The sequence below is a fragment of the Neohortaea acidophila genome (assembly GCF_010093505.1).
Source record: "Neohortaea acidophila strain CBS 113389 unplaced genomic scaffold BDY17scaffold_4, whole genome shotgun sequence".
Lineage (NCBI taxonomy): Eukaryota > Fungi > Ascomycota > Dothideomycetes > Mycosphaerellales > Teratosphaeriaceae > Neohortaea > Neohortaea acidophila.
In genome coordinates, this window is record NW_022985513.1 from 498,893 (window position 1) to 524,936 (window position 26,044).

The following is a 26,044-nucleotide window of genomic DNA, read 5'->3' on the forward strand; positions in this document are numbered from 1 at the left end:
TGGCTGCCTGAGGCCTACACTCGAAGCTTCACCCCCTCCAAAACCACACCCCCATCTTCACCTCCAAACCAGACGATGAACACACCCAATGTTCCCCGCAACTAGGGCAATCCCCTCGCCCCTCGCAAGGGCCTACATCGCCCAAAGCACAAGACGCGCAAGCACGCACCCCGCCCGCGCACAACCCCCACCACCCCCACCACCCCGACCCTTCCACCGCCCACCTCCCCCTCCCCTCGAAGCCACAACAGAAGCAGAAGAACCCGGCACCCCAACCGCCCAACCCCGCCAAGGCCCCCTCCGCCACATCTGGCCCTTCAGCAAAGGCATAGCCGCCACGCCCTCGCTGCCTCCCCTCCCCGTCCAAGCCGCGAATTGGACGGAGCCCCGCGATCCCGAGCGCGGACGCCGAGCAGCGGAGCAAGTTGTGCGGACGGGAAAGCTGGATGAGAGATATAGAGATCCGGCGAAGAAGGTCAATCGCATTATTATTGCTATGCCGCTTGTCATTTACTTGGGGTGGGTGCTTTGGCAGCGGCGGTTTGAGGGGGTGGAGCAGAAGACGTTTCCGAGGGTGAGGGGGCAGGAGGAGTTGAGGTGATGGTGGGATTATAGAGGGTGATTGGCAATGTGCACAGTGTGGGCATTGGCGTGGTTCGTGGACGAGATGCCGTCTATGTTGGAGGAGGCGTGGGCCAGACGATGATCAAGCGTACTCCGGCCACTTCAACAACTACCACGCACAATGGCCCCCATCGATCCTCAAATCACTGGCCGTCATGAAACTACTCGCGTCGCTGATGAGGAAAACCGCCGCGCCGCGGTACTCATGAGGCATGCTCAACTTCCCCAGCATGTTCTGCGTCGGCCACTCGCGCCGCCGCTCGGGGTACTGCTCGAACAACTTTTCCACCATGGCGGTCACGATATAGCCTGGGGAGATGGTGTTGACGCGAATGCCGTATGGGCCCCATTCGGCCGCGAGGTTGCGGGAGAGCTGCAGTACGCCGGCTTTGCTGGCGTTGTAGGCGCAGCATATAAGACCCTGGGGTGGAAAGATTAGTGGATGGGGGAGGGTGTGAGGGAGAAACAGCGACGGACCTTGTTGGCGACCGTTGCGCTCATGGATCCAATCAAGACGATACTGCCGCCGCGGTTCCACCGTATCATTTCCTTCGCAACCGCTTGGGCCGTCATGAAGACGCCAGTAATGTTAACCTGAGATCAACCTGTCAGCATGCAAGTACATGGAAATACCCATCCAACATCCTGACAAGCGGTCGTACCTCAAACATCGTATTCGCATCCTTGGCCGTATACTCCAACGCACTCGTCTCCTGCTGAATCCCCGCCGCAGCAATCAACCCATCAATCTTGCCCTGCATATCACTAATCCCCTTGACAATCCCATTCAACCCCTCCACATCCCGCACGTCAATCTGGCGATAATGCAACGTAGTCCCCAGCTCCTCGGCCGCGCGCTTCTGCACGCGGTAGAAATCCGCACTCGGCTCCTCCAGCCGGTCGAGGGCGTAGACCGTCGCGCCGGCCTCGAGGAGCGCTTCGGCTTGCACGAGGCCGAGACCCCGCGCGGCGCCGGTCACGAGCACGACTTTGTCGTTGAGGTTGAATTCGGGGAGGCGCTTGGTTGTGCCTATGTAGGCTCCTGAGGCGTCGTTGGTGCGTAGGGCTTCGGATTCTTCGCGCGGGGCGGAGGGGGGACTGCGATTTGGGATGGGTGTATTGCCTTGGGGGGGATCGTGGACGTTGTGGGTGGATTGGAAGCGGGGTTGGAGGATTGGGAGGAGGCGGGTTGTGCGGAGGGTGCGGGCAGCTGAGGAGCGGAGGAGGGAGGCCATTGGGAGAGGTTAGTTGTTCGCAGCTCGAGAGAGATGATGTTGTGGAAGGAAGCAGTCTGCTGAACCCGAGGTACTACTATCTAGGTAGAGGGTCGAATGAATGGCGGGGAACTCCAACACGGTGGAAGGCTCGTAGACTCAATTGCTCTGCAAGACCGTGATAGGATGCGTGACATCAAGCGGGAGAACAAGAAGGAATAAATTCGCTCAGGCTCGCGGGTGAGACGGCGAAAGTCGGGTAATGAGAGCAAGACATCAATGTTTGGAGCTCGTGGGGTGAGGTGGGCAAATTGCTGTGCACCTTTCCCCGCAAAGGCGGGGTGGGCTCTACAGGCAAGACGGAGAGTTCGGGATTAGAGCCGATATCCGATGTGCCATCATTCACCTTGCCATGATATACGGCGTCACGACAAGGGTTCGCACACGGGTTCGTTGCAGGTCCGTGAACAGCGAATAGTCGGTTTGCGAAGGTACGGTGGACCATTCCAGGTGTACTGTGGGACAGGACTCTTCCACGCTTTGCAGCGGATGGTCGACGACACGATTAAGAATCAATTTCAAACGCTGTGCAGACTTGTGTAGGGTATCGCAAAGTAATGCCCTCCAAGATTCAGCGCCGCGACGCTCCTAGTGCTGGTTCTTCCTCTTCATGATGACAATTCACGTAATTTGGTGCCAGGGCAGGGGTCCACCAAATCGGCATCCCGGCAATTCTCCCTGGCTCTGAATGAAAACACTCTGCCTCCCTGCTCGTCTGGCTCTTTTCCCCAACCGCAACACAGATCCACCCTCTGAACTTCCGTTATATAACTGCTCTCCTCCTTCTGATGGCCGCGCAGGTACGGATTTTGACATGGTTGCAGCTTATCGGGCCTCGTCTCGGATCAGAGCGACAATCATGCTGTAGAGGTAGAAGAAGAACAAGAGGAGGTGGAGGCCGAGTTTGATGAAGGATTCCCTCTTGTGCACGTTCAGCTTGCGGAAGATTTCCGTTGCGTCGAGGAGGTGTTGATTTTCGAAGATCCTGCGCACCGAACATTAGCACAGCCGCTCACTTCACGCAACATCCAAAGGCTGCTGCCAGGTGAGGGGGCACGGGCACGACTTACTTCTTCGCGTTATAAATCACCAAGGGCAAGTTCAGAATCAAGGCCACCCAGTATCCGTTGATGAGGAAGAGGGCTGTCAGGAAGGCGTGAACACCAGCTTCGGGGATGATGTACATGTTGAGGCGGTTGCAGAGGTCGATGGGGTTGATGTAGTCGCATTCCAGGTCAGAGTACATGATGGTGAAGAAGACTTGCAGGAAGAGGTTGACGGCATTGAGGAGGACAGCGAGCAGGAATAGCCTGGAGGAGAAGTATTAGTGCCAGTATCCTCGTGCCAGTGCAAAGCTTCTTGTTTGTCCATACCATGCTTCGCCCGACATTATGAATCACTTCTCCGCACCCGAGCAGGTGTGCGCGACCTTGTAGATGCTTTGAGAAGACGTCGATTCGCAGGACCAAGGGTATGTGTGTGCTTGCCGTTCGGATGCTCGTAGTAAGTCTGATTGCCGGAGGTGTTGTGATGAGGGAAGGGAATTCAGATTGTTGGGACAAACAAGTGGTCGTGCCGGCTTCGTCAAAGTTCAGAACGAGAAGGTGATATGGCGAGGCGGGTAGGCAGGGGTTGCAGCTTGGGGAGAGACGATGGGATGACTCTCTTCCACAAGGCGGCGACGGGATGGGCAGAGGCAAGGTGGTCGCAAAGGTTGGGAAACAAGATTGAGGTGTTTGGCGGGTGAGGTCACGGCGAGTCGGAGAAACAATGGGCCCGGCAGTGGGGCTTGGCATAGATTGGCCTGAGGCTGACAGAATCGGCGTCAGCTGAAGGGGAGTCAAGAACCATCTCATCAACATGATTAACCGTGTTGCTACAGAGAGCTATTGACATTCAACGCAACTTGATCTCTCGGGACAGGCGAACGATAAGATGAAGCTGATCTGTACCACAGCATCACACGTGTCACACGAGAGAGTTGACAATCGTCGCCTCGCCGTTGGAGCAATCACGTGGCGGGACATGGTAATGATCGATCAGAGCAGACAATACGCCGGCAACACCTGCAAAGCGGCTGTCGGCCATGCACGGCTGATTGTGAGATGGATGAGACGGCATGGCTAGTCGTCGCCCCACCGTTCACCTTGTGACACGGCTTCTCCTCACTGGCAGGACCTTACGCGAGTCAGGAAAGAAGAACGATAACTTGCACCCTCGCCAAGTCGCCTGCAAGCGGCGGGTATTACATCTCCTCTTACCTCGTCGGTCGTCCGGGAATGAGTGAAGGATTGACTCGACTACACGCCCCCAAGACAGCCTAGACCGTTTCATCTAGTGCACCATTTGAGTTGCCGGGAGAGCTCCAATTCTTTGGCTTGCCCCCCGCTTCCAAGCCAGACCCTGCGGACCTGCCCCTCACATGGAGGAGCAGGCACGCGGTTGCGGCAAACGTCATGTAGGTTAAAGCACCTCGCCCCTCGGGAGGGGGCAGACCTCGCTGCTGTATCTCCCACCATCAAGGTTTCTTTGACCGTCTTACACTTCTACGCAACCATGTCCAACGCTATCCAGAAGCAAGTCGCCGAGGGCGCCGTGCCCAACCACGTTTCCAATGTCTGTCCCGAGGGGACCAAAATGTGGGTGCTGGAGGTGGGATGGCTCGAGGCCGATGAGGGCTTCGTGGTCCGCGGTGGAAATACGTCGGTCAAGAGTTCGGCGGATAAAGCTTTCGTGAACAAACGTCGCCAGTTGCCCATGTACTGCATCCTGATTGAGCATCCCATCGAGGGCTTGATCCTGTGGGAGACGGGATGCGGCAAGGACTACCCGACCGTAAGATCCCCGACGTACGCAAACTTCTTTCTCGGCGTAGACTGACGGAGCTGGCGTGCTAGGTCTGGGGTCCCCAATTGTCCGACATCTTCACCCGAGTCCGGTACGAGCCCGCTCACGAGCTGGACGCCGCCATCGAGGCCACCGGGCACAAAGTGGAGGACATTAAGAAGATCATCATCGGTCACTTGCATCTCGACCATGCCGGCGGCCTGGATCTCTTCCTCGACCGAAAGGATATCGAAATCTGGGTTGGTCGATCTTGCATGCCACGATTGCAACCACATTTGCGCTGACATTAAAATCTACTCGTAGGTCCACGATCTCGAGCTGCGATCCGCCTTCTGGTCCATTGCCACCGGCGCTGATGTGGGCGTGTACCTCAAGCACTACATGAAGCTTGACCTGTAAGTTCGACTCATCTGATACCACGACGCCCAGTTCTTCTAATGCGTTCCCCAGCAACTGGAAGACCTTTGACGAACGCACGTTCGACTTCTGCCAGGGCATCACGCTGCACCACTTGCCCGGCCACACGGACGGCCTGATTGGCATGCAAATCAACCTGCGCGACAGCGGCACCTTCCTCTTCATCAGTGACCACTGTCACGTCATCGAGAACTGGCGCGACGGTATTCCGCAGGGATGGTTGGCTCGTGACCACCCAGCTTGGGTATGACTGCCTGCAATCTCAGACTCGTATCTCCTCTCGCTAACGTCACGCAGTTCCGCTCTACCCAGCGCCTGAAGCAACTCGTCCGAACCACGCGCGGCCGCGTGATCCCCGGACACGACGAGGGAACGTTCCTGGAGATCAAGAATGAGAAGCCGGTGTATTCGTAGAGGCCGGGCGTAGAGCCAATATCGAGTCACGCAAGCCGTCTCGTTAGAACCCTAAGGTGAGTGTATATATTGTTGATGGTCTTGCTCTTCTTGATGCTCGATACACATGAGTTTCCTTGACTGTCTTTTGTGTGCAATCTCGTAAGCAGCAGAGTAAGGCAATGCAACACCGCCAGCACAAAGCGATCACGTCCGGACTTCACAGCGCAAGGGCTGCGGGGAAAGTGCGAATCGACAGCCGTGTTTGCCGTTTTGGGCCGAAAGGCTCACAATCGGAGTCGCACCGGTAAGAAGAGGGTTGGAGACGTGCCATCACTTCTGACGATCTGCATTACTAGTGCTCGCAGGGTACAGAGCGACATCGCCGACATGTGGCAGTACTATCTCGCGTGGCCATCGTCACTTGAATGTAACCTCTCCCATATCAGCCCCACTGACTGCCTGGAGTGATCGACCGAAGGCAGCGTACATTGTAACCAGACTGTGCATCCATCGTCATGTATATCAAAAGAGGGTGGCTGCTATCTTGATATGAGTATCTCGCGACATCAATCACACTGATTAATCGAGGCCTCTCGTATGTGAAGAAGCCCAATATGTATCTCCTTCCACATACCGCCATGGCAGCTCTCCTTGTCCCCTCGCTCGTATTGATCGGGGTGCACGCCAGCATCGAAGACCCGTCTATCAGCCCGACACCTCCCATGGGCTTCAACGACTGGTCGCGATTCGAATGCGCCATCAACCAGACCCTCTTCGTCGAGACAACCGACGCCATGCTCTCCCGAGGCTTCCTCGCAGCAGGATACAACCGCATCAACATGTGAGAAGCGTGCAGCATGATGAGTTTGCTTGAGAATGCCTCGCTAACGATCCCAGTGACGACTGTTGGCCAGCACACGAGCGTCTGCCCAACGGCTCCCTGACCTGGAACGAAACTCTCTTCCCTAACGGACTCCCCTGGCTCGCAAACTACGTCCACTCGAAGGGGTTTCACTTCGGCATCTACGAAGACGCCGGCAATGCGACATGTGGTGGCTACCCGGGCACGCTTGGACACGAACAGCTCGACGCAGAGACGTTTGAGAACTGGGGAATCGACTACCTGAAACTGGACGGGTGTAATGTCTTTCCCTCGACGGAGCAGCGGTATCAAGATATCTATGGTGAATGGCACCAGGTCTTGACCGCCTTGCAGCATCCTTTGATCTTTTCCGAGTCAGCCCCGGCGTACTTTGCTGGGACGAGGAATAACACCGCCTGGTATGAGGTGATGGATTGGGTGCCATTGTACGGCGTGAGTTATCCGCCTTGATCGATATTCAGTAAGGGAGATACTAACAAACAGATCAGGAACTCGCCCGTCACTCCACCGACATCGCAGTCTACGATTACTACGGCAACGACTCGGCCAAATACTGGGACAGCGTGATGACCAACTACGGCTTCGAAGTACTGCTGGCAAGATACCAGCAACCAGGCTACTACAACGATCCAGATTTCATCATCCCCGACTGGCCCTGGTTGACGCTGGACGAGCACAAATCGCACTTCGCCCTGTGGGCCTCCTTCTCCGCGCCGCTCATCATATCAGCTTGGGTGCCCGGGCTTGCGGACGATGTGGTTGAGTTCCTCACGAATACCGACATCATCGCCATCGACCAGGATGCACTGACTCTGCAGGCTACTCTGGTCAGCAGCGACGAAAACTTCGACGTGTTGACCAAGAACCTCGCGAATGGCGATCGACTGTTGACCGTACTGAACAAGGGCGACAACACCAACACTACGAGCGTCACCGCAGCACGCATCGGTCTCGTCGGCGACGGCCCATACACAGCCAAAGACCTGTGGACCGGCGAGTCGAGCGCCTTCACCAGCGAGATGAAAACCACCCTCTCCACGCACGCCACGGGAATCTACCGCATCTCCGGCGTGAACGCGACAATCCCCACAGGCATGATCTTCAACACCGCCAACAAGCGCTGCATGACCGCGCACCAGAACGCGCACGTAACGTTCACGCAATGCGACGCCTCCGATGCGCAAGTCTGGCTCGTGTCGGCGCAGGGAGGCATCTCCCCGCTCTCCGCACCAAGCATGTGTCTCGCGCAATCGAGCGGCGGCGTGGCGTTGGGCTCGTGTAGCGGATCGAGCGCGACGTGGACATATCATGTGACCGGCAATCTAATCAATAATGCATCGGGGCAGTGTTTGCAGGAACGCAACCAGCATGCGAAAGCGGCGACATGTGGTGTTGAGCTTGATCAGCAGGTTTTCGCACTGCCGAGTGGCGTCGATGTAATCAGGGGAAATGTAGTATGAGTAGTAAAAATCTCGATTGGTTCGTAGATTACATTACGAGCAGAATGCACCCTCAGGAAGCGATCCCGATGACTCTATCATGAGCGCCCGTCCCGATATGCTCCTGAGCAAACGACCAACACTGGATGGCCTTCGACGGGCCTCTATCCGTCCAAGATGGCCCAGATGAACCGAAAATGCAACCCGCTAACGCAAAAATGCGACATTAGACCCAAGAAAATGATGCATCCGCCCCAGAAATATACCCCAAGAAGTGAAAGCTCGCAGAGGGAACGTAAACATCCTCGTCGCTCAACTCTGCATCAGCCTCGTCCGCCTCCTCTCAGCCTTGAAACTCTCCGCTCGCAGTCCGCTGCTCAGTCGAGGGGCCACGGTACCCGGCGGCGGCGCCCTCCTAGCCGCCTGCTGCCGCATAGCAGCAAGCGCATGGCGCTCACAATGCACCATCCCGCCAATCTCAAAGTACCCATCGGAAAGCACCATCCTGCACTCAACGCAAGTGAAGCAGCGCCGATGATACTTGCGCACCTCGTGGCCGGCGGGCGGGCCGGACGAGGTCTCGAGGAAGGGGCCCTCGATGCCGCGGTGGCAGGCGTGGCACACGGAGCCGTTCATCTCGTGGTAGTGCTGCTCGCAGTAGGGGTGGTTGTTGAAGACGTAGAAGTCCGCCGTGGTGAAGGGGGAGGCGCACGTGTGGCAGACGAAGCAGGCGCGGTGCCAGCGGCCGGTGAGGCGGCCGTCGGCCGCTTTGACGGATTTGCCTTCGATGCGCTGTCTGCAGCCGCGACAGGAGGCTTTGGCGCCCGTCGTGCCTTTGCGGATGAGGCCGGATTCCACGCCGGATTGTGGGATGGGAGGAGCTTCGGGCGATGTGATTGTAGGTTGTGACGGCTCGGATGTGGTGGACCCGGCGCTCTCAGAAGCCTTGCGACTGGACGATGCCGAGGAGTCGGACGGGAGGAGTTCAGATGCAACGGACTCGCCGAAGTTGAAGTCTTGGAAGTTGGCGTCGGGGGGTGCCTGTTGAGCTTCTGCACATTGGGCCTCAGGCACGGCTACCTGAGTAGAAGCAGTCGAATGGGGCCGCTTCGGATCGCACACGGAGCTCGAGAGTCTCTCCAACTTGGGCGAATCTGGTGCTAACGACACCTCCGCAGGTGATATTGAAAGTGGGTTTGGCGAAGCGGCTTCCTCCTGCAAATCCACTGAAAACGACTCCTGCACAAGTGGTGGTGAGAGTGGAGCAGGAGAATGGATCTCCCCAGCCGTATCAGGTATCAACGACTCCCGCACAGGTTCTGCCGGAGTTGGACTGAGAGATGCAGCAACGTCGAGTGGATCCGGTGTCAACGAGAGGGGCGCAGTCGGCGTTGAAACCGGGCTCGGAGAAGGGGCATCTCCGGGCTGCCCAAAGATGCCATCACTCAGAGCTGGATCCATAGGAGACTCCATTCCCCAGGTATCCACAGCCGGAGGGCTAGGCAGCGGTGGCGAGGGCAACGCATCGTCATCCAGCTGCTCATCGCGTGCCACAGCCTCCGGCTCCAGTGGCGAGACCGGGCAGAGCGTCGTTCGAAGCGGCGCCACCTCTTCAACATGAGGAGTCTCGTCATGTACCTCTTCCACTTCAAAGCTCAGCTGTTTCGGACCCGTAACGTTAAGGGCTGGCACGCGGAGAGCGTCGTCCTCCTCGTCCTGCTCTTTCGCAACGACCATTGAGAGCGGCGAGAAGAGATCCAAACTGCTTGCCGCGCTAATGACCGGACTTTGCTCCGCAGTGGTGTTACTACGTCCAAACGAGAGATCTCCAAGTGATGTTTCAGAGCAGTCCGTTGAGGCCCCTGATGCGTAGGACTTGTGCAAACTCTCCAGTGATCGGTGGGCGTCCACAAGTGGAGGAACAGGAGGTGCATCATGCTTGCGGGGGTCCAGTCGTGAGTCGTCAAGGTTCTCGTTGATACGTGGAGGAGATGGCGGCGGGCCGGCGCTCGTGAGCTCGGCGTTGAACCGCAGGGCAGGCTCGCTCGCCATCTTCGACAAGGTAGGCGAAGTCAGCAGATCAAAGTCCGTCGTTGAAGACAATGGAACAGTCTGGCTGCGATCTGATTCCTGTAGCGCCCACGGTCGTGGCGAGAGCGGCTCACGCATTGTGCGGGTTTGGAGGCTCAGCGGATTCAGGAGTGCATCTGGAATTCCCTCTGCAGGCCGCGCTGGACGTGACGGAGGAGGCTTCTTCTGGCTGGGCTCGTAAGCCATTGCCAGCTGAGCAGCGACGGTGGCGGGTGGCATGGGCTCTTCCGGCCGTGCAGGCTTCCGCGATGCGACACGTTTCAGACTGAGCGCACGCTTGAATGCCTTGAAGCCACTCTCTGCTGCCGGAGGCTTTGGGGCGGCCGCAGGTGGAGGCGGTGAATCAACAGCGGGGGATTTGGGCATCGAGGACATTGAGGACATCGAGGGCGATGGAGACTCTCCCAAAAGCGAAGCAAAGGTGATGTTCGCCGGGGTCAGGGGATCGTCAGGCCGCGGAGGTCTCTGTGGTGGAACACGGTTCTGAGCAGGAGGTGGTGCTGGGAATGCCTCAAAGCCGCTTTCTGAGGTCGGAGACATTGGCATGACAGCGGATGCAAGTGGGGAGATGATAGCAGGCGCTGGAGGCTCCTCGGAAGCCGGGGATTCTGCCAGAGGTGAGAGTGGATCGATCCGGGGACTCGGTCGTTTCTCCAGTACGGGCGTCGAGGGTTGCGATCGATCCTCGTTACTCGGCCTTCTCGAGTCTAAGCCCGTCTTCGAGAGCTCCAGCTTGCTGAATGGAGCATCCTCTGGCTGACTGCCAACGGGACTTCTTGACTCGGCGGCGGACACATCTCGTCTGGCGGCGCTTCTCGCTGATGACTGGCTTGCTGTAGAAGCCTTCCGTTTGGCAACAGCAGGAGTAGGAAAGGGAGGGAAAGCGCAGTCGAGATTCGCAGACAGCTCAGGACTAGGCGGTCGTGGGTCCCACAGCCGCGGCGCGGGAGTGGTCATGGCGCGCTTGGGTGGGACATTCTTGCTGCTACTGCTGCTCCCCGAACGCACGCTCGAGGAGGGCGACAAGGGCGTGGGTGGCATTCGGCCGAGGAAAGGCTGATTCGCTAATTCGGAGTTGATTCGCGGGAGCGCAGGCCTCGACGTATTGAGAGAAGGTAGTTGGCTTGACCCTTCGGTCGGCGCCCGTGGTCTTATTTCGGAGGGTTCGGAAGTGAATTGTAGCGGCGAAGGTTGCGCCGGTTTGTTGTCATCTGGGCTGAACTGCCGCGGCGCAGCCTTGGGCTCGGGCTCAGGAGCATCGAATTGTAGCGGCGAGGGTTGAAGCGGCTTGTTCTCGCTCGCATTGATTTGGCGCAGGGTGAAAGGGTTGGACCAGCTGGGAGGAGCGGCTTTGGGGGATGTCGGCGCAGCGGAGCAGGCGTGTTCGCTCATGGCCGCGATCTCGATCTCGTCTCCGCAGTTGGAGCATTTGATGGTTGGAAGGAAGCTGGCGGGGCGCATGCCACTGGCGGCGAGGGTAGCAGCGAGCGACATGTTGGTCGGGATAGTGGATTATGTTTATAGATTATGCAATGTGGTTCCGAGCTCGGGTCGTTCTCGTATGTCCAGCATCTCTTTGTGTAAACCGCACGCGTTTCTTCGGGCCCGAAACAGGTCCCTGTCTCTGCTTCCTGCTTCTCCTCTCCTCAGAGACAACCAGGTCCCTATACTGCGGCCATGCGGGTGGTAGGTCTTCGTATGGACGGCGAATCGCGATGGGTGTAAGGAGTGCAAGGAAGAGAAAGAGTCAAAACGCCACGCAAAGAGAGACAATGTACAGTAGGATGGAGAAGCAACGAAGGGGAAGAGGCGTCGATCAGCGGTCCATCGGCATGAATCTCGATGGGGCGCAACGGGCGGCCATGGAGATTACTCGAGGTATTAGTGAACGGGGCAGATCAGATCGCCAGCAAAAGGAAAAGAAAGTATGAATGAAAGGAGAGAGCGGCGAGCAGCAGATTGGCGAGAGAGGCGGCGGTGGGAAGCGTGTGTGGTTGCGGGTGATTTCCCTCGGGCCCATCACAACGGCATGTGGATGGGCGGACGTTGCGCTTGTGAAATTACCTGAACAATGCGCGCCCCTGGCACATGAAGGCGATCGTCATCAGCCCAGCGGGCGCGCGTCCTGGGACATTACCGGATAGGGAATGAGCAAAAAGAAACAAGAAACACAGCCTCACCGGCATTCCCATCGGCGTGCTGCAGCAGCAGCAGCAGCAGCAGTGGTGGTGGAGAGAGTCGAGACGAGACGCCAACGCGTACCGGCGTGAGGAGGAGGATGTCAGCATCGCCAAGCATACCGCCCGCCGAACGAACAACAACACCGAGCGGCGAATCCCTCCGTGCTGCGCCGCGGCCCTAGAAAGGAATGGCATCAGCCGGCCTGCCTCCAACCCAAGCCGGACGTCGCACCTGCTCGATGGCGGCAGCCACGGCGCAATCAAAAGGGCAGATGGCTCTGCGCCATCCTATTCGGAGAGATTCCAAGGTGCTTGACAAGCGCCAAGCGCTAATGGAAGAAGTCAAACCCCTGAGATCCCTTCCCGCCAATCGCGCTTGAGGGCACGTGAGGGGTCTGAGTAAGGCTGACAGCCACACGCATGTGAAGCGTTGATGCCCACCGTTCGGCCAAGGGAGGTTTTGCGCATTGCAATCAGAAGCCGAAACAGTAGCGTCATCGGCCGCTGTCCTCATCGACGCTACTTCTTATTCATCCCGTCCTGATACCATGAAGCTACCGAAAAATACAAATTCCTCGTTACATGGTGGAGCAGACGATTCGGCATGTCTACCTGATCTTCTCCGCCCAGAGATAACCTAGGCATAGTAGGGAGAAAGCACGCCATACAGAAGCGAGAGCGTACGTACATACAAACATGAGCTCGTCTAGGCCTTCGCTGCTCCCCTCACACGAGTTCCCCCTCTCCCATCACCGCTCCTTCGCATTCAACACCTTAGCAAGTCCCCGCAAAGCATCCATAGCATCCACAGCCTTTCCATTCGCCTTGCGCTCCCTCTCGCGCTCCTCCAGCACCCGCGCGGCATCGTCCAAGACCCGCTCCGCCAAACGCTCCGCAGTGTCCCTTACAGCCGCCAGCGCGTGCACGCCGTGAGCGAACTGATCGACGGTGAATTCCAAGTTTGCCGAGAGACTTCCAAGGCGCTGTTCGATTGCCGCCGGCTCCGTCGAGGATCCGGTGGAGGCTGTCTGCAGCTGCTCGAGGATTGCTCGCTGCGGACTGTCGAGAAGGTCGGGCCGCAAGGGTGAGAGGTGGCCGGGTATCTCTGCATCTTCCTTGGCGGGTGACGCTAGACGTGCCGTCGACGCAGCCAGGACGTCCCATTCTGCTCGCTCTTTCTTCAATCTAGTACATTCATCAGTCTCGTGACATCGTGGCAAATATAAAAGATAATCAATCCTTACCTCTCCAGCTCCCTTTCGAGCTCCTCAGCCTTGATGGTATTTGCAACATTTCGAGGATTCGCCTTCATCCGCAACGGGGTTTGAGGTGGTACACTTTCGTCCCTCGAAAACCAGTCGCTAAGCACGCCTTTGGTGATCAAGTCTTGCGAAAGCTCTTCCTGAACCACACGAGCTGCACACGCGTTAGCTTCGTTCGATTTCCGCCCCGCTGCGCAGACAACCTACCTGCTTGCATGGCTTGAAACTGGAGATTCGACGAGGCACTGGCGTCTTTCGGGGCCTCTGGTTTCGGCGGCAATGCTCTCAGTCCGCACCAGCCGAGGAGGCAGCGCATTCGTCGAGGCTCCGTAAGGTTTGCTGAAATGTGCTTGAAGAACTCCGCAGTGGGCACTTCGGAATGTGGCAGGGCTGTATTTGGGACGGCATTGTCAGCGTGAATTCTGTCAACACTTTCCATCGCTGGGTGCATCGCGGGGAGATTCTTCATGTCATCCTCATCCTGCAGCATCGATGCGAAGACGTCCGGCACCAGTGCGCTTGGTCGTCGTGTTTGAGCGCTTCTGGACGTCGGCCACGTCTTTGCGTACAAAGACGAAGAACTTGGATTCCCTGTCGGAGTCTTGGGGTGCGATGCACGCGCAGTCCACTCACCATTCCCGCGTCCCTCATCGATCAAGCTGCTTGCTCTTCGCCCTCGCATCCCCGAGCTACTTCGTCGCTGTCCATTCTCCGCGCTTCCCTTGCGCATTTCTCTGTTGCGCTTGATGACCGGCGTATCGGCAAAAGGCAGTTGAATGCGCGTGATTTTCTCTTCCTCCACTCCATCCTCGCCGCGCCTTCGCTTCTTCTCTATCGTCAGCGGTTTCGCTCGGAAAGGGCTTGGAGAGCGTTCGTGGTTCGCATGTGATTGAGCGTGCGCCGGCTTGTGTGGTGAGCCTCGTTGTTCCTCCACGTTGTCGCCGGATAGTCGTTTACTGCGTCGAGGAGGCTTGGCAGCCGCCTCGCGCTCAGGTGTGGTTGGTAATTTGCGCCGTACCTTCCTGCCAGTCGTTTTGGGTGCTGGCTCTTCCGTCGTCGCGGGGACTGCTTCCAACTGTGAAGGTAATGAGGGCGCCTTTGTGGGTGATGCTCTTTCCGCGGTAGAATCTCGAATACTCGGTGCTTTCGACGCTTTCGCTTTTCGACTCTTGCTGAATGAGAAGCCATCTCGGTCTTCTTCGTATACTATAGAACGACGCATCAGCCAACGTACTCAAATGCGCTGCACACACAATGTCTGAGAGGTGAACGAGGCATGCGCACTGAGCCCAGACGCGCCCCCCTCCCACCGTACTAGACATATGCTCTTACCTTTTCGCTTCCGCTTGCTCACAGCACCCGCATCCCCATCCTGCTCCTTGGTCGCAACAGTAGCCGTCTGCGCGCCATCCACCCTGCTCTTCTTCGCCGGCGGCTCACTCTCCTCCACGCCTTCCATGCTAAACCGCGCACCCCTGCGCTTCGAAGAACCCGCTCCGTTCATCACGATAGGTTCCAAAGGCGAGCGCGCGAGGGTCAAGGACATTGCGTCCGGTCATGCAACCGGGGGATAATGCCCTACCAAGAAGTGGTGAAGTCGGGGGAAATCGCGTTGCAGGCTTCGCGCGTCCTGCCGTCGATGGGGAAGTTGGGTTGCGCAAAAAGGCATTCACTGCCGCAGAGGGTGGTGGATACGCGCAATGAGCGGAAAGGCGCGTCGCAATGGGTGGTGTCACGTTGTAAGGATGCTGTCGTGGGCGTGCGTGCGGGTGGAGATGAAGTTGCGCCGCGGCGGAGGTGCATTGTTTACATCGAGAGACGTCGGAGCGGGAGCAGCCGCGAACCCTATTTCTCGCACCACTTGCACGCCTGAATATCGCAGTAGCGACGAAGGCCGCTGTGCATTGCACTGATTGCGAATGGATGAGGGAATACTATTCACTTGATTCTCCAGTGGATATGAGAGCTTACAGGCGATTTGTGGAAACGCTCTTCGAGAAGAGACATGCGGAGCACGGTATGGAGTGGGTGAAGGTCTGTAAGGGTTTCAATGGCTACGAACTTCATCGACCGTCCATCTCCTCTCCGAGAATCTCAGCACGCTCAGAACTGCAGCACAACAAAGCGTCAACCTGCTTAAAGCTCGGCAGCCAACTCCTGGATCTTGGCCTTGATGTTGGCCTGCTTCTCCGCCTTGGTGAGCTTCTTGTTCCTGTACTTCTTGCTCTCCTCCTTCCACTCCTCCTTGGTCTTCTTCTCGGCACCCTCCTCCTCCTCGTCCTTCTTCCACGGGTCCTCACGGATCTGCTTGTGTGCCTCGGCGTACAGCTCTTCCAGACCATCGGCCTCGACATCGTCATCGATGTAGCCCTGGAACTGGCTCTTGTAGCGCTCCTCATCGTCGTCTGCCAGCGTCTCCATGTACTCGGCAACGTGGCCGCCGAAGATGTACTTGCGCAGAGTCTCGGCGTCGAGCTCCTTGCTCTCGGGGTCGTAGCCGGGGAAACGCTTCTCGGAGTGGGGGACGTAGATGCCGCCGTCCGAGGCACCCTTCATCGCGCCGAACACACGGGCGCCGGTGCTGGTCCTAGTAAGACCAACATCGAGGAAGGCCTTGAACGGACGGCGGGTCTCGCCATCAACTTCGGCGGGCTCGGTGATGCTGAATTCTCCATCCGGCTCCTCAACACCCTCAAAGGCCTCGTCGAGCTTGAGCTTGGACAGAGCACGACGGGCGATCAAGAGACCGGTGGCGTAGGCGGCAGCCCAGTTGGTGAGGCCGTGGTTGATGCCATAGCGCTTGAGTTCGTGGGCGTAGGCGGCGCAGAAGACCTTGTCGCCAGTGATCTCGGCAGTGACGATTTGGCAGATGATGTCCCGGTTGGTGAAGCGGACAACGAGGCGGTACTTGGGAGCGTTGTACTTGTTCTTGGCTTGGGTGATGAGGCGTTTGCGGGCGTAGTAGTCGGTCTTGCCGGATCGGCGACGCTTGTACTTCACCTGGAAGCGGCTGTGGAATGGATGAGCGAGGGGCCATTGCGCACAGAGATCACGATATACTCACCTGAAGTAGGCACTGTTCTTGACCAACTTGGTCTATTCGACAGAGCACGAGTCAGCAATTTGCGCTTCAGACCCAATTCCGAAGCATCTTGCAACGACTCATCGCTTCACGTCGAGTCGGCGCTCGCCATGAAGGCTCTGAGCAGGCCGGAGTTCACTTACGAAAGGCATCTTCACGGTGTTGGCGAGGGTGGTCAAAGAGTTGTTGCTGGAATGGAGAGGAGGGCAGTCTTCAACTTCGCGCGGGCTTATGTCAAAAGTGCGCTCAAGCCTCGAAGTCTTGGCACCAAATGCCGCAACAGTGCGGTGGTGGACAATTTGGCCTCGAAAGTCGCGGGAAGAGCCGTTGCTACCGTGATTGACATATTATGTGTCCATCTTGTGACAGAATTCGATGCCGAGAGACACCATCTCATCGTCGATGCCAAGTCCTAGAACGGACGTGCGGCTCAGCGCCCGGTGAAGGAGTTAGCTCCGAAACATCACCCACCCGCGTCACCGATGCGGCTCTGTGCAGTCCAAACGATCAGCGTGTCGCGGCTGGTCGGCACAAGGCAGTGTTTGGGACCAGCTTGGCATGAATAATAAGGTGGGCAGCTTCTAGCGAGTCGGAAGTAGGCAAGCAGCGTTGCCGTTCACAAAGAATCCCCCTTTCTCGTATCTTACTCAATAGTAATTGAAGTCCTCGCTCTTCCTTGTGGGTAGGAAAGAGCGAGCGCAGCAGAACATGGCGATCATCGGCGCTGCACCGCTTCTACCCATCCGCCAGGCCGCCCACTGCATGAACTTCTCTGTGTCGTAGGTGTTACGCAGGCAACACGAATGCATGACGCCTTGCTGGATTCGACACCCCCGATGATACAGTGGTCTGCTGACCTGAGCAGGCCGGAGACGAGGCCGGAGACGAGGCCGGAGAAGAGGGCCAGCGCACGGCTTGCACTGTATACGCGAGACCCGGCAAGCACGGGAATGGACTGCTTCCGCTTACCTGCACCGCCCCGACGGCCCACGACCACGCGGGCGCCCAGTTACATGCCGCAATTATTGCGCATGAGGGCACCTATGCCCCCCGCATGATGCGAAGTAGGGCGCTGCCGGGCCAGTGCGGGCTCGTCCAGTACTGCGCCGCTCGCGGTGTCATGAGATTTAGGTTTGCCCAAGGATCCATTTCCTACGTCCTTTATATGAGGCTTATCGTCATCGCCCGTCACGCATAGAGTGGGGGTTAAACCCGATGGATGGAGCAGAGTCGCCATCCGAATAACCTCCGTGTCCATTGTCGTCGCTTTGCCTTCTCCTCCTACCGACGCTCTGAGAAAATAACATGTGAAAACACAGGTGGGCCAGCAGCGATTATCACGAACCAGCACAGAAGCAATTGGGTCTTCGCCGTTCGCCGAGCCAAAGCCTCGTACGCAGGGCTCCGAAAAGTTTGCCTTCTTTAGCAGCACGCATGCTGATCGCACCCAGTTTTCTGAGCAAAGTCGCCCACTAACAAGCAGGCGCTATTGCCCTCTTCTTCCCGTTAAGGCCCGCGGCTACTCACCACCTCTTTGGACACCTGACGCACTGCCAGACGGCGCCTATTGGGGACACCCGCCCCACCTCACCTACAGGCAACCGGAGCCGGCTCGACATCAAAAGTCGCCACCTGCCGGCCTCGCTACGTTCAATGTTCCCCCGTCACTTCACTTCCACAACTACAGAGGCAGGCCTGAAAGGTCTCGTGACTGCATGAGCGGGACAAAACATATCCCCGTGGCTGCGTCTGCTCGAGCCCTTTCTCCCGTCCGCCCTCCTCTCTCCTCCAACAACAACTCCGCCTCCAAAACGAAGATGCCTTCTCCACGCTCGTCACCCGCCATACGGCCACAGTCACCTCTCTCTCCGCGCTTCGACACTGCGTCACGATTTGAGCCGCTGCGTCCTCCATCGCCACGCAGCATGAGCACCCGACCCGGCAACACTCAGCGGCGAGTCAACTCACACGGGCTGAAACTACCCTCACTTCCTCGCTTCCATCCCTCCAACTACTCCTCCCCCCAAAGCAGCGCGCAAACGACTCCCGATGCGGGTCCGACCTCGCCGCAGATCCCAGCTCCCCCACGCCTCCATCAAAGAGTGGTCAGCGACGCACAGAAACATCTATTGGCATACCAACGAGAGACGGTCTCCGCCGCCGCACGGTCGTCAGCCCCAACACACCTCGACGACCCCGAGAGCCCTCGTCTCATGCCATTGGGCAGCCCTGGTCCCGTCACCCCTCTCGAACTTGAAAGCGAAGGCGACGACTATCTTATGAGTGGAGGGGGGCCCACTCGCGACCAAGCTGTAGAGTCTCAGGAACTCGTAGAGCGGCTCCTGCATCAGCAAGGCCCTCGGCAATGGAATGCACCACCTAGGCATGCGGGCCGATGACGGTTCCAGACTCATTTCACGATTCAACATCATGCACCCGGAATTCTGATGAAAGGATTCGTTGTATAGCGCCCGCGGTTATTACCGTGGTGTCGCACGACGCTTGTCGGGGGGGGTTCATGCGCATGACGACCCGAGCATTGTCCATGAAAAGGGCTGCGTTACGAATCAGTGCCGGACACTTGAAATGGCGTTCGTTTTTTTATTTTTGCATGTGATACCAATATTGGCGGTCGCTCAAATCAGGTTTCCCTGAGTTCGTGCTGGGCTTGCCACCCATGGCAGTTAGATACGAGAATGCATTTCGAGTCGCCGCCTTGCGGGGACTTTGATCCAACCTCTTATCCTCTTCCGTGTCTTTCGTGGTTAATGATGAGCGGGTAGTTGCCCTGAGTCGTCCGCCTTGATCTATCGATAAATTCCGCCAAACTGAGTCCAGCGTCAAGCCAAAAGCAATCAATGAGTCTGTTGACGCCTGAGGCGCCAACAATTTCTCAACTTTCCACCTCACGCTAAGGTACTTCTCCAAATCGCATACCAAACCTCTTACAAACATCCCCTCAACCCAAACCAAATGCAAACGCAAACCTCATCAAAATGAGCCCCGAGCTCACAAACCACCCTCTCATCCGAGCCGACGGCTCAGCAACCCACACGACATCCCTCTTCACCATCCTCGCGGCCGTCAATGGCCCCATCGAAGTCCAACGCCGCGACGAGCTGCCCGAAGAAGCAGCAATCGAAGTCAACATCCGGCCGTGCGCGGGAATCGGCGGGCCAAGAGAAAGATGGCTGGAAAGCGTGCTCGCGGCGCTGCTGAAGAGCGTGTTGCTAGTGCATGCGCATCCGCGCACGCTGATGCAGGTCACGTTGCAAGTGCTGAAAGAGCCGAGTAGTGGGGTGCGAGTGCGGCGCAGGCTGGGCGATGTTGCGGTTCTGCCTGCTTTGGTCAATGCGGCTTTTGCTGCGTGTGTGGATGCGGGGTTGCCGTTGGGGCGGACGGTTGTTGCCGGTTTGGCCGTTGTGCGCGAGGATGGGGACGGTGTTGTCGTGGATCCGGATGAGAAGGCGCTGGCGGGGTGTAGGAGTGTGCATGCGATGGGGTTCGATGCGCAGGGGGAGTTGCTGCTGAATGAATCGGGCGGGCAGTTTGAACTCAGGCAGTGGCAGGACGTCTTTGAGGTGTTGAAGACTACGGCCGCGGTTGCGATTGCGCCTACTGGCGAGGACGAAGCTATGATGAACGGCGATGGAACACCTGCACCATGGTTGAGGCAAGCGTTGGAAGGGAATGCTAGGGAGGCGGGAGCATGGCGTGGGGTGGGATGAGCATGCATGCGACGAGTACAATGCTCATCACTCCACACAACGACTACTACGAAGACGTCCGTCCCAGCCATGCCTGCAAACATGCAACGCCGCTATACAGAGCGACAAGCAGAGCAGTGAGCTTCAACCAGAGCTCTCGCTATACATCAAGTGTGCAGGATTGGTCAGGTTGCGTCACCGCGCTCTCCTTGAGGAACCACCCGGCATCGACACCAGGCTACTCGGCGGAGTGGAGCGAGCCGGCGGACGATAAAGCCATATGCACTCATGGCTAGAGAAGGGAGGAACGACTAGTGCGCCTGCCCAAGAGGCTGGCGGTGAGTACTATACGATCAGTTCAACTGCCCACCTTTCCACTGCTCTCCCTTTCCTGCTTTGCTTCTTCCTTCACCTACGGTCATATGCACGCGTATAGTCCATCGATGGAGTTGCTACTGCTTGCACAAGCAGGTGTGCATCCCCAAGGTTGTTCCACGTGCTACTATTCTCACGCTTGTGAAAGCACATTGGCGAGAAGAAGACGAGTAAGAGTGATGTCCATGTTTCAATTTCAACTTTGCTGACCAGAACACAGCGCTTCGCAGAGGTCTGCGGATGAGTGGAAGTGTCAATCTGCAGATCTACGACGACATTGCGAAAGTGACCCTCACGCTAAGAGGCGGCGCAGCCCAAGCAGCGTACGTGACAACCGCCGCCAACGGCTGCGCAGCTGCACGACCCATGCCAGCAATGAGACAGACACACCTTACCTTCACCGCGTCCTCCACCATGGACATCAAAGCCCCCATCCCCGACACCCACGGGCTCGACAATCGCGCCGCGCGCCATCAAAGCCGAGAAGAAGCCACCAACCCAGCCTTCCCCGAAGACCTTTTCTCCTACGACACCGTCTCCTCCTCTCCCGCCCGCTGCCTCTACACTATCGCCGAACTCGACGAATTCATCCGCGCAGCACCAACCGCCACCTTCCAAGGCTACCTGAGTCTCTTGATCGTCGAAGTGAATCTCGTCGACTGCTTCAACCGCCACACGCTGCTGAGCGGCGCCTGCTGCCATGCACCCGTACACGCCAACGCGCTTACGGCGACGTGCAAGCGGTGCAACGAGCAAGTCAGCCTGCGCCTGAATCCGCTCATCCTTGGACAAGTCGTGGATGAGACGGCGGCTATCGAGGCGGGCGGGTTACTGCTGAGTGATCGGGCTTGGAGGGATTTCTTGGGTCGTGGGCCGGAGGCGTTGCTTGACTTGGACGCGGGTGGGCTTAAGCAGATTGCGGACCGGCTGGTGTTTTGTCGGCTGACGACTGTCTTTGGTTGGACGCCGGACCAGAGCAGGGCCGGCGGGAGGATATGCGTGATGCGGTTCCGCTCTTGACGTGGGTTCTCCCTGTGGATCGCAAATGGCTAGCAAAAATCCAAGTTGATATCAGACTCACACCGATGCTGTGCGACGACAGACTGGAACACATAGCATGCATCCATGCATTCGTTCGTCCACCACACGTACAAAGTAGCTAAGGTATATAAAGCCCCCAAGTCAAATGGTCATCACATCCACAGGCCGTCAAGTAAGGAAGCCCATAATAAGATCCGTACGCGCCCAGAATCCCCCTCCTCCGGTTTGAAACCACTCAAATCACTCCGCAACAGACCCCGTCCGATTAAGAATCGCCTTCTCCTGCGCCTCCTTAAACAACTCCCACGCCTCGGGATCCTCCTCCTGCAAATGCCGCAAATCGCCAACATTCGCGCCGAGCTTCTTGATCGCCTCGTCCCACCCGTTCGTCGTCACCAAATGGCGCAGCTCGCGGCCATCGAGGTCCTCAATCTTCTCCGCCACCTTGCGGAAACGCTCGTCTTCTTCGCGCCGGCGCCAGGGGACATCCTGGAAGTCGATGGACGTAGGTGTCTCCAGCACGTCGCGCCGCAGTTTCTGTCCAAGGCGGTGCAGGTGGCCTTCTTCGCGCGTTTGCTGGCGCGAGATGATGTTTACTTCGCTGTTTTGGCGCGAGGTGTGGTGCAGGTGGGTGTTGTCGAAGCGGTCTTCGTCATCGCCACCCGAGAGGACTTCTTCGTCGTCTTCGGAGCCCGTGGTGCCGACGTCCGTGGCTTGAGTGGTGGCGGACGCCGACGCGGTGGATTGGTCGGTGTAGGAGGAGCGAACGGACGCTGCGGGCTTGGGCGAGGGAGGCGCCAGGCGTGTCTCGGGGTATTCCTCCTCGAAGCGCTCGATGATGTTTTGCAGCGTCTGGTCGAGGAACATGAGTCGGCGGTACTGGACTTCGTCACCGCCCGCCGCGGATTCCTTCATCAGCGCAGGCTGCAGTCTGTCCCGAATCTTACGCGCGCTGGACAGCAAGTTCTTGCTCATCTTCTTCGCCTTGCCCGGCTCTACCAAACCGCCTGAAGAGGTGGGCCGAGTGGGTGTGTTCGCTCCCGTGGTGGTCGGCGACATTGTCGATGTCATCCTCTCTCCGCCGAGGACGTATTGCAGAGCCTTCACGACACCAGTGCCGCCGACAATGTAGTCTTCGTCTGGTGCTGGATCATCGTGATCGTGGTTTTCTGGAACGCCATCGACGTGGCCGACGAGTGACATGAGAACGTCCGGGACGGCGAATTCTTTGACACCCTTTTCGCCACCGTGCTGCGCCGTGAGTGCAGCAGTGGCATTTGCCATCGACGGAGCGGCTCCCGTCACTTCGGAAATGGCAAAGGTCTCCATGTTGCGCAGGGAATAGGCGACGACTTGTTTTGCCAACGCCTTGACGATGTCGCTGTTTTCTGCGCTTGGGACCTGTACATTGATCAGCTCACGCTCTTCCATGTCGATCCTCAATGACAAGGAAACACTCACATCGACATCAATACACATCAACGTCCCCGACACCCTCACAGCAGCCATCAAACTAGCGTAAAGCGCGCACGCCTCTTCTTGGTCCGCTTCGGTGGTGGCATTCGCCAGCGCAGTGAGCTGGGGATTTTCCAAGATATTCAGATGCGCCAACGGGCATTCCGGCAGGATGTTCGCCAACGAAATGGCCTGCGAGGGGCTCATATTGACGTCCGTAAGATGAAGGCGCTTGAATTCGGGTAGTTGGCCGAGGTATCGGCCTAGCAGGGGCATCAAGCTGTCATCGTCACTGCCTAGGTTGGGATTGTGACTGAGATCCATGAACTTGAACGACGGCAGCTTGACCAATTGCGCAAGCAGGGGCTTCAGCGATGCCGTGTCGAGGTTGCAGCCGGCCAGGCACAGACCCCAACAAGGGCGATCCTCGCGGACGGTGGCGACAATCGCCTCGCCGATCAAGCCAAGCTTGCCGCGGAGGTCGTTCGCACCCAAATCGAGCGCTTGACACATTCCGGAGCGCACATACTCCAGAACGTACTCAAGGCCTTCATCGTCCAGGTGGTTGCCAGCGAGCCCAAGCCGTTTGACTTGGACGGCCATCACGCCGTCCACGACTTTGCGAATCTGAGCCGAGCTGAGGCCGCATTCCGACATGATGAGCTCCTCGAGTTTCTGCCCGCCAAGCCGCTCACTCAGGCATTGATATAGCGCTTCTGCGGCGTCTAGCTCCTCGGGCTTACCATTCGGCGCATTGTTCTGAGAACTCTTAATCGGCGTAACTTGCGCGCTCGGCGGGAGAGTCTCCGGGAAGAAGTTCATCGACAAGTCGATGGCTCGCAGTGAGCGACACATGTAGAGGAATAGACTGATATGCTTCCATCCCACGCGCGTCAACCGGGGGTTGTTCTTTAGCGTGATCTTCTCGATGACACCAGAGCGCTCCTGATAAGGCTCGAATGGGATTCCCTCTCGATGGCGGGGAGTCAAGCTCTTGCGCTTCGTGGGTCCTGGTCGCTTTGCCGCAAGGAGTCCAGCGAGAATGCAGCGAACACCTTCGTCGCTCAAGTCGGCGTCCTCGAGTTTGAGGTCTTTGACGGGGACCACCGCGAGCCAGTCGCCTAGCGACACCACGTCTGCGAGTTGCAGTCGTGACCCGGTGAGATCCAAACAGTGCACTACACCTGGCTCGTCAGGCTGCATACATTTCGGGTTCATAAGCTGTTCAGTAATTCGTTTCAAGATGGGGCTTTCCCGCAGTTGGCAGCATCTTCTGTAGATTCGGACGGGATCGGTGGTTGGTCGGTCTTGTTTGGAGTTGGCATGAGGCTGTGGTTGAGTCGGAGTTTTGGGTGCGGTCGCAGTGCCATTTGCAGCACCTTTAGGCGCAGCTCCATTGGCCGGTGCAGCAGCCTTAGAGACGCCGGCGTCTCCGTCCAGAGGCAATTCTACAGGTATCGCGCCGCTCTCTTCCGCCCTTCGCCTTCGCTTCTCTTTGCGCTCTTTGCGTTCAATCTCCGACTGCTTCTTCTTTTCTCTCTTTCGCGCCGCCGAGTCCCTATCGCCATCGTTACCGTCCGCATCAGGCGATCCACTGACATCCTCGGTCGAATCCCGCGGGCCGAGCCCGTTCGAGGCTACCTTGTTCTCCATCACCGCCTCGCATTCTTTCTCTTTCTCCTCTTTGATCGCTTCTGGGTGCTTCAGAGCCTCCCCCTCTGCCCTCTCCTTTGCCTTGAAATCCTTCTTCTTCGACTTCTTGTCGTCCTCGTCGTCCTCGTCCGCATACTTGGGTCCGCCTGCGATCTCGACGTCGACGCAGAACGAGACACGTCGCAGTCGACTGGAATCCATCTCCGGAACATTGCACCTTTCGCGGTTCGGATCGATGTTGAGCACCCGACGCGCACACGGAGCACCTTGGCCGGGCATCTTGGGAATGCCACCGGTTTGGGAATTGGCGGAGAGTGTTCGCTTGAGACTGGAGAAGAAGGAAGAGTCCTTTTGCTTGAGTGGAGGAGAGCCAACAGTCTCCGCTGCGATGGCGGCGGCGGATTCATTGGACAAGCCATTGGGCGTTGGCGGTGTCGACGGTGTCTGCTTAGGTGGTTGCATGGGCGTCGACGCAGGTCGTGCTGGCGGTGCTTGCGAGTCCAGCTTCTTGGAGCTGATGCGGGTCATCCATGATGTCCTCTTGGATGGCTTCTCTTGGGGCACCTTCTCGTTACTCCCGCGACTGAAGAGGCCCGGACGTTTGGGTTCGGATAGTTTCGAAGGGGCTTGTGGTGATGGACTGGAGTAGGCGGGGGTGGTGTCTTTGGTTGGTTCGACGGGGGTGGGGGGAGTCACGTTGGGAAAGGAGGGGACCTTCGAGTCGGAAGTGCTGACTTGGGGTCGTTTCGCGTCGGCATCGTGGTCGGAAGGGAGGGGATTGCCATCGCGCACATCCTTCTTCACGTCGGGGGTGGATTGGGTGTGCGGCTTGCGCGGTCGATGGTCTGGTAGACAAGTTTAGCATTGTGGCAAGGGAAGGAATGGACGTTTCGCCACGTGCGGACCTTTGTTCGGGCGATGCAACCAAGAAACATCCACTCCGTGTACCTCTTCCATGCCTTCGATTGGTCGCACGTGCACGCTGGCCGCGCGATGGCGAGGGTTGCTTTTTGCCGGCTTCGAGTGCTGATGCTGATTGACGTCGATGTTACTCAGACTGCCGCCCTTGCGCCGCCATCGTGCCGCAGATGCGGTGCTGAAGAGAAGAGGTGCAGTGGCGGGGTTGGGGGACTGCGGGTTCGCGGTGGGGCTGTCGGTCGATGAGGAGGAGGAATGGTAGGAGGGAATGGAGGTGTCGATGTCTCGATGGTCTGCGCCGTCGCGGGACTGATAGGGAGGAGAGGGAGAGGACGGCGAGGTAGAAGTGGCGACATCACCACCTCGTCGCCCGCCTTTGGACGCAGGTGCAGCTCGGCCG

At 57.9% G+C, this 26,044-nt stretch overlaps 13 protein-coding genes across 13 annotated transcripts; 6 read left to right on the top strand and 7 right to left on the bottom strand.

Annotated features, from left to right (window-relative positions):
• Positions 1–88: 88 nt before the first annotated feature.
• On the top strand, positions 89–601 carry BDY17DRAFT_322926 (uncharacterized protein; the record flags this gene model as incomplete). The annotated part of the gene is made up of 1 exon (XM_033736910.1): positions 89–601. One exon carries the CDS (start codon positions 89–91, stop codon positions 599–601), a length of 513 nt encoding a protein of 170 aa, XP_033590617.1.
• Positions 602–733: 132 nt separating this feature from the next.
• BDY17DRAFT_316121 (dehydrogenase with different specificitie) lies at positions 734–1,859 on the bottom strand (the record flags this gene model as incomplete). Its single annotated transcript, XM_033735988.1, has 4 exons — positions 734–1,045; positions 1,102–1,218; positions 1,287–1,654; positions 1,724–1,859. 4 exons carry the CDS (start codon positions 1,857–1,859, stop codon positions 734–736), a joined length of 933 nt encoding a protein of 310 aa, XP_033590618.1.
• A 484-nt stretch (positions 1,860–2,343) lies between these two features.
• Positions 2,344–3,626, bottom strand: BDY17DRAFT_278536 (cornichon). Its single transcript, XM_033732014.1, has 3 exons — positions 3,272–3,626; positions 2,969–3,208; positions 2,344–2,883 (listed from the first exon to the last, which is right to left on the bottom strand). The coding sequence occupies exons 1-3, from the start codon at positions 3,286–3,288 to the stop codon at positions 2,724–2,726; spliced, it is 417 nt and encodes a 138-aa protein (XP_033590619.1). The 5' UTR covers positions 3,289–3,626; the 3' UTR covers positions 2,344–2,723.
• A 655-nt stretch (positions 3,627–4,281) lies between these two features.
• BDY17DRAFT_120373 (beta-lactamase-like protein) lies at positions 4,282–5,874 on the top strand. Its single transcript, XM_033729302.1, has 5 exons — positions 4,282–4,733; positions 4,796–4,984; positions 5,049–5,140; positions 5,196–5,406; positions 5,460–5,874. The coding sequence occupies exons 1-5, from the start codon at positions 4,455–4,457 to the stop codon at positions 5,574–5,576; spliced, it is 888 nt and encodes a 295-aa protein (XP_033590620.1). The 5' UTR covers positions 4,282–4,454; the 3' UTR covers positions 5,577–5,874.
• A 322-nt stretch (positions 5,875–6,196) lies between these two features.
• BDY17DRAFT_249362 (putative alpha-galactosidase A) lies at positions 6,197–7,901 on the top strand (the record flags this gene model as incomplete). Its single annotated transcript, XM_033730969.1, has 3 exons — positions 6,197–6,399; positions 6,456–6,873; positions 6,930–7,901. The coding sequence occupies 3 exons, from the start codon at positions 6,197–6,199 to the stop codon at positions 7,899–7,901; spliced, it is 1,593 nt and encodes a 530-aa protein (XP_033590621.1).
• A 291-nt stretch (positions 7,902–8,192) lies between these two features.
• Positions 8,193–11,465, bottom strand: BDY17DRAFT_309378 (uncharacterized protein; the record flags this gene model as incomplete). Its single annotated transcript, XM_033735325.1, has 1 exon — positions 8,193–11,465. One exon carries the CDS (start codon positions 11,463–11,465, stop codon positions 8,193–8,195), a length of 3,273 nt encoding a protein of 1,090 aa, XP_033590622.1.
• Positions 11,466–11,784: 319 nt separating this feature from the next.
• Positions 11,785–12,782, bottom strand: BDY17DRAFT_120461 (uncharacterized protein). Its single transcript, XM_033729303.1, has 2 exons — positions 12,384–12,782; positions 11,785–12,329 (listed from the first exon to the last, which is right to left on the bottom strand). Exons 1-2 carry the CDS (start codon positions 12,663–12,665, stop codon positions 12,105–12,107), a joined length of 507 nt encoding a protein of 168 aa, XP_033590623.1. The 5' UTR covers positions 12,666–12,782; the 3' UTR covers positions 11,785–12,104.
• Positions 12,783–12,900: 118 nt separating this feature from the next.
• BDY17DRAFT_322932 (Mis12-Mtw1 protein family-domain-containing protein) lies at positions 12,901–14,959 on the bottom strand (the record flags this gene model as incomplete). Its single annotated transcript, XM_033736911.1, has 4 exons — positions 12,901–13,336; positions 13,396–13,567; positions 13,621–14,619; positions 14,746–14,959. 4 exons carry the CDS (start codon positions 14,957–14,959, stop codon positions 12,901–12,903), a joined length of 1,821 nt encoding a protein of 606 aa, XP_033590624.1.
• A 328-nt stretch (positions 14,960–15,287) lies between these two features.
• Positions 15,288–16,849, bottom strand: BDY17DRAFT_294894 (60S ribosomal protein L5-B). The gene is made up of 3 exons (XM_033733207.1): positions 16,639–16,849; positions 16,478–16,509; positions 15,288–16,423 (listed from the first exon to the last, which is right to left on the bottom strand). The coding sequence occupies exons 1-3, from the start codon at positions 16,645–16,647 to the stop codon at positions 15,550–15,552; spliced, it is 915 nt and encodes a 304-aa protein (XP_033590625.1). The 5' UTR covers positions 16,648–16,849; the 3' UTR covers positions 15,288–15,549.
• Positions 16,850–17,981: 1,132 nt separating this feature from the next.
• Positions 17,982–19,243, top strand: BDY17DRAFT_120491 (uncharacterized protein). Its single transcript, XM_033729304.1, has one exon. It carries the CDS (start codon positions 18,211–18,213, stop codon positions 18,892–18,894), a length of 684 nt encoding a protein of 227 aa, XP_033590626.1. The 5' UTR covers positions 17,982–18,210; the 3' UTR covers positions 18,895–19,243.
• Positions 19,244–19,491: 248 nt separating this feature from the next.
• BDY17DRAFT_249151 (uncharacterized protein) lies at positions 19,492–20,223 on the top strand (the record flags this gene model as incomplete). Its single annotated transcript, XM_033730955.1, has 1 exon — positions 19,492–20,223. The coding sequence occupies one exon, from the start codon at positions 19,492–19,494 to the stop codon at positions 20,221–20,223; it is 732 nt and encodes a 243-aa protein (XP_033590627.1).
• A 314-nt stretch (positions 20,224–20,537) lies between these two features.
• BDY17DRAFT_120507 (uncharacterized protein) lies at positions 20,538–21,904 on the top strand. Its single transcript, XM_033729305.1, has 2 exons — positions 20,538–20,747; positions 20,798–21,904. Exon 2 carries the CDS (start codon positions 20,818–20,820, stop codon positions 21,595–21,597), a length of 780 nt encoding a protein of 259 aa, XP_033590628.1. The 5' UTR covers positions 20,538–20,747; positions 20,798–20,817; the 3' UTR covers positions 21,598–21,904.
• Positions 21,859–25,188, bottom strand: BDY17DRAFT_248225 (uncharacterized protein; the record flags this gene model as incomplete). The annotated part of the gene is made up of 2 exons (XM_033730889.1): positions 21,859–23,019; positions 23,080–25,188. The coding sequence occupies 2 exons, from the start codon at positions 25,186–25,188 to the stop codon at positions 21,859–21,861; spliced, it is 3,270 nt and encodes a 1,089-aa protein (XP_033590629.1).
• Between the last annotated feature and the right edge of the window lie 856 nt (positions 25,189–26,044).

Coding starts and splice junctions, on each gene's coding strand:
- BDY17DRAFT_278536 (XM_033732014.1), bottom strand. Junction 2,884..2,968: donor GTGATTTATAACGCGAAGAA/GTAAGTCGTGCC, acceptor TTCGGTGCGCAG/GATCTTCGAAAATCAACACC.
- BDY17DRAFT_120491 (XM_033729304.1), top strand. CDS start 18,211: ATGAGCGGGACAAAACATATCCCCGTGGCTGCGTCTGCTCGAGCCCTT.
- BDY17DRAFT_120373 (XM_033729302.1), top strand. CDS start 4,455: ATGTCCAACGCTATCCAGAAGCAAGTCGCCGAGGGCGCCGTGCCCAAC. Junction 5,141..5,195: donor CACTACATGAAGCTTGACCT/GTAAGTTCGACT, acceptor TGCGTTCCCCAG/CAACTGGAAGACCTTTGACG. Junction 5,407..5,459: donor CTCGTGACCACCCAGCTTGG/GTATGACTGCCT, acceptor AACGTCACGCAG/TTCCGCTCTACCCAGCGCCT.
- BDY17DRAFT_294894 (XM_033733207.1), bottom strand. Junction 16,424..16,477: donor AAGAACAGTGCCTACTTCAG/GTGAGTATATCG, acceptor TCCATTCCACAG/CCGCTTCCAGGTGAAGTACA.
- BDY17DRAFT_120461 (XM_033729303.1), bottom strand. CDS start 12,665: ATGAGGACAGCGGCCGATGACGCTACTGTTTCGGCTTCTGATTGCAAT. Junction 12,330..12,383: donor TGGCTGCCGCCATCGAGCAG/GTGCGACGTCCG, acceptor ATTCCTTTCTAG/GGCCGCGGCGCAGCACGGAG.
- BDY17DRAFT_120507 (XM_033729305.1), top strand. CDS start 20,818: ATGAGTGGAAGTGTCAATCTGCAGATCTACGACGACATTGCGAAAGTG.